General features: G+C 43.5%; 1 protein-coding gene across 2 annotated transcripts; it reads right to left on the reverse strand.

Annotated features, from left to right (window-relative positions):
• Positions 1-1414: 1414 nt before the first annotated feature.
• Positions 1415-7652, reverse strand: LOC125510587 (uncharacterized). Of its 2 annotated transcripts, none has more exons than XM_087521729.1 (8): positions 7576-7652; positions 6779-7245; positions 6465-6698; positions 5296-5510; positions 4984-5156; positions 2845-3380; positions 2614-2686; positions 1415-2136 (listed from the first exon to the last, which is right to left on the reverse strand). In XM_087521729.1, the coding sequence occupies exons 2-8, from the start codon at positions 7157-7159 to the stop codon at positions 1652-1654; spliced, it is 2097 nt and encodes a 698-aa protein (XP_087377855.1). In that variant the 5' UTR covers positions 7160-7245; positions 7576-7652; the 3' UTR covers positions 1415-1651. The 2 variants fall into 2 exon arrangements, with proteins under 2 accessions (XP_087377855.1, XP_048531764.2); XM_048675807.2 differs by having other exon boundaries at positions 7343-7629.
• Positions 7653-15196: the final 7544 nt, after the last annotated feature.

Raw genomic sequence — 15196 nt, forward strand, 5'->3', positions numbered from 1 at the left:
TTGTAAGAAGATATCGCGAGCAATAGTTGAGGATCGAATCTTGAATAGGTGCCCTAATAAGATTTTTTTTTTCGTCTTATATTTTGATGAGGATGGAGTATTTCTCGAATCTTGAATCTGAGGGCCTCAATCTAAGGCCGGGCAATAGCCATTATCTAAAAAGAATACATCTTGAGAAATAGTTGAGGATCAAACTCTATCTCAAAATAATAATAAAATATGTTTTACTACCAACCACAAGCTTTATGTTAGGCACAATGCTCATACAGCAACTTATGAGCAAGAATTGCTCTATCAATCACCATCTACATTAGATATATCTTCTGAAACTTTTTTCATCTGAAACAACGCCTGAAACAACTCCAATACCTTACTATAAATTACCGAATTGGGAGGGGAGAAGCTATTTTCATCTGAAACAACGTCTCGAGGCCTTTGCGGATCGAAAATCAGGAAACCTGGTTTGGATAGAAAACATGGTTTACGCGAAGGATGACAGTGTAAAATGGGAACATAAAAAGACTAGTATGAGCATCGTTCCTATGATCCAAATGCCTCTAGGCAAAAAATTTCCTCATGTTTATAATCCTAAAGAAAATTGATGTTAATTCCTTTGTTCCAATGGGGCCTAAACATCTGCGTCCATTTGCTAGCAACTTTTGGCTGCCTAAACTTTACAAAATCTTGCTAAATCTCCGGTGCCCTAGCAATTGAACACACCTGATGACTGCAATCAGGAACAGGCTTATTCTGGCAGCAAATATTGGATGCAGTAGATTGGTTGTGGAGTCGGATTGTATGTGTGCTGTGGGGGTTATGTTGACTGGTGATCATTTTGGAGTGTAAGCAGCTTGCAATGGAATTTGCTAATGTTTCCTTTACTCACTGCTTCAGGGAAGCGAATGAGGCTGCCGATAGCTTAGCGAAAAACCCTTTTAGCACTAGATCTTCCACTTTATGGGATGATTCAATCACTGATTTCATTTCTCATGTTCTTGTAAACAATATGATTAACATTTGAGGAATAAACACTGTCAAAAACAAATTGTGTGGTTTGTTTGAGCAAATCCGTTCCTACATGCCATAGGAGTGAGGCCTTCTAAACGTTACCCCAAACATATACTAATACTATTAGGAGATGCATCAAAGTCTCGTATCACAGCAGCTACATGAATGAATCCTACATAACTACAATTCCAAGATAAACATCACGGGAACTCGCAACTGAAACAACAAAATGCAGCAGTGTGTTTTTCTGGTTATAGCCTCCCTTTCCCAGGTTGCTGCTGTTGCAACCGCATGATGCAGAAAAAATAGCCTCCCCTTTTCCAGGTCGCCAAATTTTCCCAATCTCGCAGTTGCGACAGCAGCAACCTGTAACATGGTGGTGCTATCTTGTCGGAAAATCACAGAATAAACACAAATTACCAGCAGAATCATCACTGGACAGAATGTACGATTAAAGTCTGGAACTGGCAATTCAGATGTTGGGGGACTCTTCCTAGAACAGCAGCCTGACGGTGCGCCCTGGAGAGAGCAGCACCTTGTCGGAGACAAGTATACAACAGTACAACAGCACAAGAGACAACATACCCAATGTACAGTTCAGGGTAAACTATGGTATCTAAGTTCAAGCTAGTCAAACTTCGAGCTACTCCGCAGGTGGCGGCAACCCAAAGTGCTCCTTGATGTTCGCCGGTGCTTTCCGGAATCCCTTGGAGATTTTGAGCATGGTCTGGAACTTCTCCTCCTCGCGCTTCACATGCTCCACTCGGTTAGTAATGTTGGAGAGAAGCACGCTGTAGCTTGAGATATCGGATACGGGGTTAGGATCTGCAAGCTGGGACCTGTCTGACTCAAGCTGCCGATACAGACTGAGGATATAATCTTTCTGAGAATAAAGCTTCTGCTCTGCCAGCCTGTATTCTGCTTCCTGAGATCTCTTCAGTTCTAGAAGGGAATTATCTATCTCATCCTCAAATTTGAGAGACATCTCAGTGTGATCACCAGTAATGAAAATTGGAACACTTTCGGCAGCCTTCTGCAGCTCATTATCAACCATTGGATCAGTCAGATATGGGTACTGTGGCTCAGCCCCTAGCACTGTGACACCAGCAATAGGTGGGGAACTTTCTTCTGCATGAGCCATAAGAAAAGAACCCAGTTATGGACAAGCAATATGTGAAGCAACAACTGCAGAACACCAGAGATACAAACTGTTCTTTGAGTTCTACAACGTTCTGACACATGTCATAATTGAGGTTGTTGAAGATTACAATAAACATAGAGGTTAAATCATTTCTACATCAAAGAAGAAAGAACAGGTATGACAGAAAATACTAAAATCGGCAAGTTACAACTTACATAAGCTACCAAAGCATTACTTGTCCATAGTAAAATATGGTGCGTGTAGGCAAAACCTCAGATGGGTTTGAATATCATGATCCTACAATTTCTGCATAATCTACAGAGTTTTGGTTTATTGGAATTACATTGAACACCAGATGTCCTAACCATTACAACTAGGTTGGGACCTTTTATGATTATCTGAAAATCCCACAAAAACATTTCGCCCTCAAAGTTCTCTTAATTGCACTAAACAATAAAGTTTACCTGCATTCAGTATTGGCATGCCATCACCATCCTCCATATTCCATACTTCAGCAAGATCAACCCCATTATTCACCTGCATTAAACAATACACTATCAAACCATAGTCTTGGACTACTGAAAACAAAGTTGTACACCCATGCGCAGTATTAGCACCAATCAGAGGAGTGCTAGTACTAACCAAACCATGGTACCAAACTATCCTACTGAGATCTAATAAAATACATCACTCACCTTTTCCATCACTGATGCCATATAGTCCTCCAAACTTTTCGCTTGCAATTGTCTTGAACCACGCAAGATGCACAAGCCCATATTAAGGATTGGCTCAATCTCACTCTTCGATCCAAGAGAGCGACATGTTTCCAGCAGTTTCTCCACATGCATCATCAGGTTAGTTTTGTTGTCACACCGCCTGCAGTAATATTGCACATCCAACCCGATGCTTCCTCCAACAGTTCCAGCCATGAAAATCCTCAGAGCACAGTCAAGGTGGGCAAGATGCCCACAGATGTAGTTCTCTGCCACAACTGCCTCACACTTGATGTAACTATAACCTTCAAAGGAATTGTTAACAGCCTTGCCACAGAGAATGCAACAGCATGTACGACAGAAATCAGGATGTACGCAGCAGATGTCACAATTCCCTGCTGGTGATGATTCAATAAACCCTTCTTTCCCAAGATTGCACGCCTTATTCCGAGCCTTGCATGGTCCATCAGGATCCGCCAGGCCATCTTCAGGTTCAACGCGTTCCACTTGAAGAGCTCCTGCACATATTAAGGTGTTACGGAACTGCACAAAATGAACAATCTACATTGACATAACAGCAAATATGCAAATGCAATGATGCTTCTTTTTTTTTAGCATCAAGACAGACGAATCAGCCTATCAAATGAAGAAACTGTTTTCCCCCTTATGTCATGCCACTACGTTACTAGACAAATCCTCGCGCATTCTCCAGGTTACATATGAAGAAAACTAAAAAAGAAAAGTAAAGCAGAAGATTAATCCAGATGCTATGTTTAAATGACAGTCCTGGATGAGGAGAAATGATTTGCTTCCTTTTATCTGAGTTAGGATTGGGGGAAAAGCACCGCTTGAATGAAGAGAACAAAGCTCACCGTCACTTGGGTTGAGAGTGATAGGTAAGACAAGGGCGCGAGCAGAGCTCTGCGCAAGGGGAGGGAGGGACGGAAAGCGCCACCGCTTCAATTGGTGGTGCCGCACAAAGTTGAAGGAGAAGGGAGCCATCAGTACAAGTGGTAGGCTGGAAGGAGATGTAAGAATTAGAGTGGTGGCTAGGGTTTAGGATTTGAGGAAGAGATAGGTTATACAGACAAATGGCTCCACCGCTCAGGGTGGACATGTTGGCAAGCAAGGGTGGGCCTAAGGAGAGGGCTATGAGGACTCTAGCCCAGGTCCAGGTCAAGTGCACACTGAGGAAAGATTGCTGAAATATACACAGCTCAGCAACCACTTAAGCCCAGCTCAGCCACCTCGTAATTTTCTGGGCCCAACAAGACATGTAAAAACAATATGGGATAAAAATTAATCCTGATACATGCACATACATAATAAAATCAAACATGTGCATCTATTGAAAATTAACTGAACTTAAAGAAATTCCCTGGTTAGCCATAGACCTAAAAAAAGGACCGTTGTCAAATTTATATGGGTACAGCTAATAGGCTGCACAATAGAGATAATTGCACAAGAAGATTCAATTCATAATAGCGACTGCAGATGTGGAATGCGTAACAACACGTCTGTGTGACCCTCATACTCATTATCTTCATTCTTTCCCATGTAATTCCATAGGTAATGTTGCCGAATCATGTTGTTATCCTTTATATACAGTCAAATGTCGTGTCAATGGATTATCTTGTTAGTAAGAGGTCCACTAAGTGGTAAATAACAAAGTTAATGGTGAAGATTCAATGAAGCATAGAAGTATGGACTGGACATGCATAGGATGGAGCTGCTGCAACAAGCTAGTTGTAACAGAGCCGTATACAGTTGCAGGAAAACAACGGACTTCACTTATGAAACAAACCACCGAAAACATAAAGATATAAAATAAAAGCTAATACTGACATACAAGAACCGAGGTGAATAGTGTGTACATTCAAGGAAGTTATTTAGTAGATACAAGTAAAGAGAATAAAGAACCTCGCACCCCAGGTATGTATAGTAACTAGTGCTACCAAGTTAAATTTCTTCCAAAAGTAAGTCACACAGATGGCCAAACATTAAAAAAAAGGAACAGCATGGAAGAAATTGCTCTGGAGTGGTAAAAATCAAATGTATTGATTTACAGAAGCACCCATTACTCATTAGATGCTACACGCTACAGTGGTTTTAAAGTCTAACCTCTTTGAATACCGCCTTCTGCAGCAGGGATCTTCCATATGAACATAGAGAAAAATGTGCTAGGATCAACATCTGGAAAGTTGCTCTTGATAAACTCTCCAACTTTTAGTCTACTTGTGAATGTCGTCTTTTTACCAGTAGCATCACGAAAACGCGAGGGTGGAGCAAGATATCTGTACAAAGTTAAATCCACAACGTAAGTCAATATGCTAAAGCTAAATTGAGAAATTAACCCTCTATAAATTTATGCATTTTTTGCTTGGGCAAGACTATTAAAATTCGGCCTATTGAGGCCTTGATAAAAGCATTTACCTGTCCACCCAGTGCCCACCTGCAGCAATTCTGCTCCCCACTTTCCATTGCCACTGATCTCCAGGAGACGGCCAATTTTCAGGAGCATAGGGCAAACCCTTGCCATATGCATTACCATGAACAGGTATGGCAACAAGGCCATTCTCGCTTTTGCACAATTCTGATAAATCGAGTTCCCCAATTATGTTATTTTCTGCTACCACAGCACCAGGCAGCTGAAAGAAACAAGAATCTAATCAATGCACAGCTCAAATTCTACTTAACTCAGGAGATATTAAGATATACATTTCCCAAGAAATCACGTTAAGAAAATGCTTGAAATCCATACATTGGAGAAAAGGAAGTTCCATTTCATTTACCACTAGGACATATTTACGGTGGTTCGGATTTCTTAATACAATAGCTTTTTCCCCATATAAAGTTGAGACATACTATAACACTCACTCCATTAAGATTAATACAAATACAATGGAAGCAAGTAAGTTGTTATTCATGGCCTTAAGGTTATGTAAGTGTATCGCTCTGCCGAACAATACTGGTGAAATTTCATTTCTAGGAGCAAAGGGCGAACTCATTCACAAATAGAAAGTGCCATGGGAGAATCCTAATTACCAAGTATATTCAAATATAGAAACACAAACAGGCCGATTCAGATAGCTACCTTGCCCGGGTAAATAGGTTGACAAATTAACAACTTGTTGTACAAGCAGGCAACTGTACCAGAATGGCACAAGAACATGTAGATTATGAGAGAAGTCACACCATAAAGCTAAAAGGCGTAACTTATTGTGCTTCAATTTATCCATGTTCTGATATTCCCATAAGCATCCAGTGAGCAAACGACCCTGATTCAACTCCTGCTCGGTCCTAGCCAACTTTGGCACATTTGCTGTTTGGCAAATCATGGCTTGCCATATTAACTACGGCAACCGAATCACAAGTCACACAATAGTGGCATCTGAATTTAAGACATGCAGGTCATAACGCTAAGGAAACATGGTAGACCACAAATCTACCAATGAAGCAAACATTTGTGGTTTGCCTAAGAAAGTGATAACCTAAAGTTAGGCACTGAGACCAACACCATGGTAAGCTTGCTTTGATCAGCAACCATAACAAAATAACATGCACTATTTGGTTGAAAACTATTAAGCTTCAAGGATCGATACCTCATTTTTATCCATTACTTGATTTGGACCTTGGACGATTGCTAACTCAAAGCCATTTGATGACGTCTGCTGACGTTGAGGTCTATCCTTTGGTGGTTCTATTCGCGCCTTTTTTTTCGAAGGACCTTTCGAGTTCTCAGAAGCCGGAGGTGCCCTATCCTTACCAAATAACTCCAATAACCTATCGTAATGGTCAATAGTCTTCGTCATCCATTTCTTGGCTTCTGGTTTTCTCTACAAGATCACAGCAAAAAAAATTACATCAGGTCAGCAAAACGCAACACATATATACATTTGATTGGTGGCACGCAGACCTCAATGAATTCCCTCCAGACTTGAGGGTCGGCGTGGAACCTCCGGGTCGCTGGGTTCCATTTAATCCCGCTCTGCTTATCGAAAAGGTTCTCGCACTCATGGAACATGTCCTTGACATGCTTGAGACGGTTCTTGATGTTGGACCTGTCGATCACCACCCCGAACCTCTCGCCGACCCCGGTGATGACGCTTTCATAGGCGCCCGTCAAGAACCTGCCCTCGGCACTCCTGTTCCCAATGTCCTGCTGGTGCATGAGCGCATCGATGAGATACTCGTTCATCTCCTCGGTCCAAATCACCATATCCCTGCCGTGCGGCCTGGAGGCAGACCCTCCATTGCTGCCGCCGGAGCCGAACTGGTTGGTGGAGATACTGGTCATCTCCCCAGGTCCCGACCCCAGCGGAACCCCTCCGACGACCCCTGGCACCAGGGGCGGATCTAGACGGCGTGCCGGGCGCGCAGCGGCTGAAACAGAAGTCGCGAGGTTCAGTGGGACTTATTAACCGGTCGCTGGATAAAATCAAACCCCACACCAAGAAACGAATGAACAAGGACCGCGTACGGGGTATAGACGGCAGGAACGCGACGCGCCGACGAGGAAGAACGGGAGAGAACGGGAACGGCGAGGGCGGGCGGGGCTGAGGCGGTCGGCGGGCGGGCGGGCGGAATTGGGGCGGGCGGCGGGCGACTCTTAAGGCGGCGGATGTAGGGCACGGCGGTGGGCGGCTATGGGGGAGAGATCTGCCGGACCTAACGATGGAGAGGGGATGAGATTTGCAACTCGCGTGATCTTACCAGCGAATGGGGGGAGAGGAGAGGAGCGGGGCGGGGCGGGGCGGGGCAGCCTGATGAACAAGGGGAACGGGGACGGCGAGGGGGGTGGGGGGTGGGGGGTACAGACACTGGTAACTGCAATCGAACCAAGAGACACGTTGAGAATGCGCTAGGGCATGTATGTAGACGCCCTTGTAGAATACTCCAGAGCCTAGGGTCTAACCGTATATGATGTATGTGGGTGACAACCCATGGATTGTCCCTAGTTAGTCAATTTTTAGCAAGCAACCATATGTATATGCAAATATTAATTGCATGAATGGTATTATCAATATAGGGGCGAGGCCACCGAAAAATCTTTGAGATGACTTGATATCTCTCTTCTCTCTTTCCTTATCTTCCACACTCAACAACCATCGTGTTTGGCATTGGTTACCAACAACCCACATAGGACGACTATTTCACATGTCCTTCGTATCAAAGTGGTGGATAGCAATGAAACTCTTCTGAACCAACAAAAGCTGGCACAATCGTGGCTACCCACCCTTTTGCTAGGGTTTTGTTCTCGCTCTTCGTTGTTGATTTCGCCCCATAGGCCGATCATTGTCATATTACTCATCCCGTTCTTGTGATGTGTTGGTCCGTGTGATCTGTATACTCCCGATTTCTTGTCTTCGCTTCAACATCCTGGTCAGGGTTTGTGAGGGAAGGGTCGGGATCCCACATTCACCTAATCCATGAACATCCCTTCACACAATCTCGATACTAATACAATTGTTTTCCTCGCTTGGTTGTCTAGTGCGGCCTTGATGCCAGTGATGGACGGAGTGAAAGGCATGATGAAGAAAGTGCAATTGTCAGATCGAAGAAAAAAGGTTAAAAGATCACTTGGGATGGAAGCGGTAATGTTGGGACAATAAAACCTCAGGCGGTGTGGAAATTGCTTTTTGTAAAGCCAATGTTGAAGGATTGACCAATACACTATGCAGGATATGTTACCCCTAACTACGAAAGTCTCGATCAGAAAGTCTTCTTGACCTTCTATCAAGCCTTTCAAGCAACACAAAGTATCAGAGGAGGGCCCTTGGATGTTCGACGATGATCTACTTGTGATGGGGGATTTTTATGCTACTAAAACCATTGAGGAGTACGAGTTTTCATGTATATTGATTTGGTTGTGAATTTTGAGCTTGCCTTTATTGATTGCGAACAAGTGAATGAGGTAAAGCAATAGGAGAAGTTCAAGAAGCCGCTACTAGTGAAGCTGGAATGGTCATAGGGCAATACCCTCTTGCATGTATTCTCATACACTATAATATGCTTTTTTTAATAAAAACTAAAAAGGAAGAATTTGGCCATTCTGATTAGGGTCACTCTTTTAACCAGACCTAGGGTGAAGGCCTAGATGTTTAAACCGTTGATGAGAGGGGTTATTGGTCACACAATTAAGGGTTGCTCAATAAAAATGAAGAAATGTGAGGTGCAACAATATGGTAAATGGTTGGAAATTATACCTCCAAAGTGGGGACTATGGCATGAGAGGAATTTGTGGGGTAGCGGAAGTGGAGGACTCCATGAGGAATGATAGCTTCGGTAGTGGGGTTTGTGGCTCTAGCAGTGACAATCTCTCATGGAGAAAAGACGATGGATCTTGGTCATGTTGGAATGTTGATCAACATAGCGACGAGAGGGAGATAGAGATAGAGGGGGGGGGAGAGAGAGAGCATTATGAAGTTGACAAATAGGGTAGGGAAGGGCCTAACTAGAGTTGGAAACATAAAAGCTAACAATTTTCAAGGATATGAAGCAAGCGAATGGAACTATGATAGTGGAAAAGTTGTCAATGCAATAAGAGGCTAGTGGTGCAACGACAAGATGGTTCCTAGTGAACCAACACATGGGAAGGATGCGAAGGCGATAGAGGAATGGAGATAGGAGGGCGGAAGGACTTTTTTGGGAAGTGACTTGCATGGGCCATGCACGTCAAGAGAAAGGATACAAAAACCTTTTGCATGGGGCATGCAACGTACTGAATTAGGAAGGTAAAGAAAATGAAGAAAACTTGGGGTGTATAAAAGAAAAGGGCCGGTAGACGGTATGTTACAGTGCTAATTTGAATGTGGTCATTAAATAGAAATACACGATTACATGCGAGGGCATGGAAGTTGATGCAAAGAAGAAAAGAGAGTCATGGAAGTCTAGAAAAACGGAAAATCTGAACTTGGGGTTGCATGGACAACCCTATGAGAACCAATGCATATTACCTCCTGGAACTACCTGATCACAGTGGGCATAAAACTTGATACCCGAAGCTTGAACCCAAAAAACCCAAACTTGTATTGCCCAAACCCGAAAAACCTGAGCACTACATCGATAGAAGTTTTGGAAACCCGATGTTTTGGGTAATTTAGGTATAAGGCCATGGTACCAAAATAACCTGAATAGCCTGACTTGTTCTACAACCCAGTATAATTACCGCACGCATAGACAACCAAGAAAATTCTCGGCCCAAATCGGCATCTCTACTTGCTAGTCGCTACCCTCGCAAAACCTAGATCGTTTACCACTTAGTCATGCACACTCCTCCTCCCCTCCTCACACCCACGCTTTGCCGAGCAAGCCAACGGCCGCCACCATGCATGGTTGCCACTTGGCTCAGGTGACCTGCAAGGCCACTCCGGTCGAGCTTCCCTCATGTCGTTGCTTCCCTCCTCCTCTTGTGCTTGCCCGACCAACCTCCCAAATGCAGCACCAACCACAACGACACGCACTCGTCGGCTCTAGCCTCCAGCCGCCGTCTCTATGAGCTCCGACCATCGAGCTTTGCCGCCTCTGCGGGTCACCTCCCCGACAACCTCTTGCTCCGGCTAGAATCCAGCCGCTGAACGACGAGCCCCTCACGCTGCCCCTGCAACATGGTGTTTTTTGTGTGGTATTTTGGGTAATTCGGGATTACCCAAACCCGATTTTTTGGATATCTGAATTGCTTAGAATCAAAAAAATTTGGACAAATATCGACTATTATTTTCGAAAGCCCAAATTACCTGACCCGAATTTTTGGGTAAACCCAAACGCCCAGTCTGACTACCTCGGCTTGGGGAATGACCCAACGTTTTTTGGATACCTAGAAGGAGGGCCCCAATTTTCTTTCCTTTTTGGGACAAAGGTGGATAAGAGAAGTCTATAGTTGTTTTGTGGAATCTTGGCTTGTCAAATTGGTGGCTAAAATTTGTCGGGGGCATAGTGTTTGTTTGGAAATTTTTGGAGGAATTGTACAACTAAAACAAGTTTATATCGAGATATCATGTTGATGTGGTGATTCTTGAATTTTTTTAGGTTCCAACGGAGGTTTACTAGTATTTTATGGATAACCTAAGATGGAAGAGCGGGAAACCACGCAGATATTGTTGAGAAATATTAAGCATCATAGTAAGCTCCCCTGGCTATGCGTTAGGGAATTTTTAGCGAAGTCTTGTTATCTTGTGAAAAGAATGGCGGGGTAGCTCAAACCCTAGTGTGCTTTGTGGAAGATCCTTTTACAAGTAGACATCATAGCCAGAAAATGCCATGTACATTCACGAGAGTCTTGAGAGGTGGTGGCTACACATGAATGGTGCACTCGGTTTCCAAACTATAAGATGGTTAATGTTGATCGTATTAGTGGTGACCCTCGTCACAATGATCACCACCCCATCACAATCCATGTTGAAGAGGATCTGATGCACATTAGGATGGGTGGTCATGGAGCTTTTCTAACACCAAGTGGCTGCAAGAAGAAAATTGTGAGGCTACGGTTCACAATGCATGGTTGAATGCATATCGTGTGAGGGTGGGAGCACAATTGCTAAGAACTTAAGGGGTTGGCGCCAAAAGAAGGAGTGGAGTTCGAGTTCTTTGGGAGACATGGAGAGGCATATTGCACGCCTAAAAAGGAACTAGAAATCTACAAAAGGAGGGTGGTGGATACGTATTGGGTAGGGGACAATGGTGACTACAATCGAACGATGGGCACGTTGAGAGTTATATGGTATATAGATGTATGTAGACTAGTCTAGAGTCATATGATGTCAATAACACATATCTATATCAATTACATACGACGGTGATGGGACCCCACCTTCACCTCCTCCACCAAAAGCCTTCCACACAATCTATGGTGCATGCTCGTAATACTCTTGTTTCCCTAGTTTTGTTCTCTAGTGTGACCTTGATAGCAATGATGGACACAGTGAAGGGCTTGATACAAAAGTTGCAATTGTCAGATGCCCAAGAAAGGCTTGAAGATCAATGGGCTGGAAGTGGTAAAGTTGAGATGTTGGAACCTCATGTGATAGGAAATAGCTCTCTAAATAGTTGGCGTTCACTGAAGGATTGGTAATTCTCTGTGTAGGATTAGGTGTCCCTGATTCCATAAGTCTTTGTGAGAATGTATTCTTAACCTTCTATCAAGCCTCCAAGGAACACAAGCATTAGAGGAGTCCCCATGGATTTTCAACAATGAGCTACCTATGATATTTGATGCTAGTAAAACAATTGGGGAATAGGAGTTCTTGTATATACCAATTTGGTTGTGAATTTTCAACTTGCGTTTGTTGATGATGATAAGGGCACGGGGTAAGCAATATGATAAGTTTAGAACTTGATGCGGGCACAGATGATATCAATTCTATTTGTAGATCACCAAACCGTTGATGAGAGATAATATGTAAAAGTGGGAGAAAATGGTATCTTTTTAGTACAAATTATTTCCATATTTTAGCATCACTCATCGAATCATTGGACACAAGGGGTGTTCAATAAAACTAAAGTTCTTTAGTGATGCTCAATCACTTAACATTTTAGGCTTTGGATTTTTTCCCCACTAGGATTTTCTCAGATCCGCGGGAGGAAAAAGAGTTGCTCAGAGAATCACTATCTTGATTCACGCAAAGCAGCCAACCATCTAAGGCTGAGGTAGGGCTATTTATAGCGGGTGGAGTAAGCCGAGGTTCTGATATGACCATTGGAGTCACACTCACAATGTCAACATGACATGTGGCTAACAATCAGAATTCAAAGTAGGTCATTCACATGGCCTGTCTTGCTGCACAAGACAACCAGCTATACTGCGAGGCAAATGAAGTAAGGAGACCAGAAGAATAACATCTCTGACTTAGAAGACAAAACCAGTCGTTGTAGATATCTCAAAGTCTTCACTGGAAGATTTTAGGTTTGGATTGAGCACATGCTAGATGACTTCAATTTAACTTTCACTTTGTCCTGCATTGATAGTACGGGTTGCCCTATTGACTCAAGTAGAAGCAAAAGAAACAAGTAACAGAGTCCATGCTTCAGCTTTACTCTCCTTGAGTATCATCATTTGATTCAAATAGTCATATCATGTTCTTCAATGCTACCACAACATTTTAGGGATCACAAACTCTTTATTAAACTAAATCCTTATGGACTACTACATGTGTAAACTCACAAATACATTAGTCCCTTAATTATTTTGTCCATAGAATCGTCCAAAACCCTCAAGGGCACTAGACGCACTAGGCGAATTAGGACAAAGCTAATAACATGCATGCACTAATTAGTTGGGAAATATTGACTTTCAAAGAATATGAGAAGGGGGAAGGGCATTCAGTTACAGAGATCTCTATGCTTTAAGACTCGCTATGCTCACTAAGCAAGGATGGAGATTACTAGCTAACCTCGAGTCCCTATGTGCAAGAGTGATGAAGGACAAGTACTATACGCACTCTTTGATTCTGTAAGAAGTAGCAAGGAGGGAATTTGTTATGATGGCGCAACATCCTCAAATGACTCCAGCTTCTTGGAGAAGGTGTGATTAAAAGGGTTGGTGATGGTGCTACGGTGAAAACATGGGAGGTTGGCTTCTCGAACTTTGGAGCATGCATCCAATCACCCCGTGAAGGTGGAAAATAATAAGTAAAGTAGTGACCTAATTGGTCCTTATACATGAACCTTGTATGTGACATCTTCTAGTAACCGAATGCATCTCTAATTCTCTCGCTTCCTATCATCATGAGCTTGGCCTCTTTGGTTCACAAGATTCAAAAAGAACCATAGGAATAGAAAAGACATAGAAAAATAATAGGAATTCAAGTGGACTTTTGCAAAACAGAAAACTCATAGAAACAAAAACTAGATGCAAAACAGAGGATTGAAAAACACATACATTTTGCAAAGTTCATAAGAATATGAAAAACAGAGGAATCCTAATGGACAAATCAAAGTCAAACACATGAAAAGTATAATTATAATGTAATTTTGCCACCAATCTTAGTCTCGTTCTTCGTGCATAGGAATTTGAAAAGGAGGTCCAGGTCTCTACTCCAAATGGAGCAGTTGGTGGGATTGCTTCCAAGTTTTTTTCGTTCCACCACTTTCGCCCGGGTTTTTTTGACTTTTTTTGTCCCCTCCCTCCACCCCACTGGTTTAGTTTCGCGTCACCCTCTCACACAATGAAAAAAACTAAACGGGTCAGAACTTTCCATGCTGACGCAAGTTATTTAGTAATGTCTTTATGTAAAAGAATCAATCACAATCAATCTCTAAAGATCAAAACTAAATTAATTAATCTTCATAGCGTTTGCTTCCTTCCGCATCACGTCCATAACTTTCCTTCCTTGTTTGGGCGGAAACTGTTTGGTAGCAGAGATTAGGAAGCTTCCTATGAGCGTAGTAATAGGAAGTATTCTTTTTCTTGATGATTCGTTTCCATGCATGATGATAGTAAATTAGGCCAACATTCACCACTATTTATCACCGTCATTAATCGTATCCTTTCCTGCCAGTTTTAAGGGAATCCGCTCGCTACGTCGTCGTCGCGCGTTATTTTCACAAGCAATTCCCCTTAAAAACACAGCGCCCTACCTCGACTCCCCTACATGGACGCCGCCGCTGCCCACCGATCTCGCCGCCTCCCGGAGATCCCCTCCTCCCTCCCGTTGCTCAAACGACCCACATTTTTTGCCACGAGCAGCGCCTGCCTCTTCGCCCATGCACCGCCCTTCCTCTTCACCATAGCCACGAGCGCCACCACACCTACCTTCCTCATGGCGGCTGCACCATCCGAGGCGGAGCCGTGGCGCCTCCACAGATGCGGCGGAGACACCATATCCAGTGGAGACGGCGGCCTAAAGCTTCTCCCACTCTGCTCCTTCCCCTAGTTATCGGCCTACTCCACCTCCTCTCTGCTTCGTGTGGATCTGCTCATGTGCAGCAGTAAACTTTATTTAGGTACAACTATTCTCCACGGCCCAGACTTATGCAGGAGGTTTAAGAGCATCTACAACCGGAGGTTGCAAATTTGGACCCTCAAATGCTCGCGGACGCGTCCGGACGCGCCCGCGGACGGTGACTGGGCGTGCCTTAAATTTTACAATTTACAACCACGTATCCTATTTTCAAAACATCTGTTACACGTAGGGCCATGCACGTCGATCATCCTGTCCGTCTTGGGCCGGCTGGGCACCGAAAATTACTCATACTTAACATTTTCACACCCATATTAGTCCCACCTCGCCGACTGATGAGCTAGTCGACCAGCTTAAATATCTGGATCGTCCAAAAGGGATAAGCTTCTTACATCATTGCATCCTTTGTTAAGGATATGGACTCTTACTATTAATCT

Source organism: Triticum urartu, chromosome 5A (assembly GCF_056163025.1).
Source record: "Triticum urartu cultivar PI428250 chromosome 5A, HENAU_Tu73, whole genome shotgun sequence".
Taxonomy (NCBI): domain Eukaryota; kingdom Viridiplantae; phylum Streptophyta; class Magnoliopsida; order Poales; family Poaceae; genus Triticum; species Triticum urartu.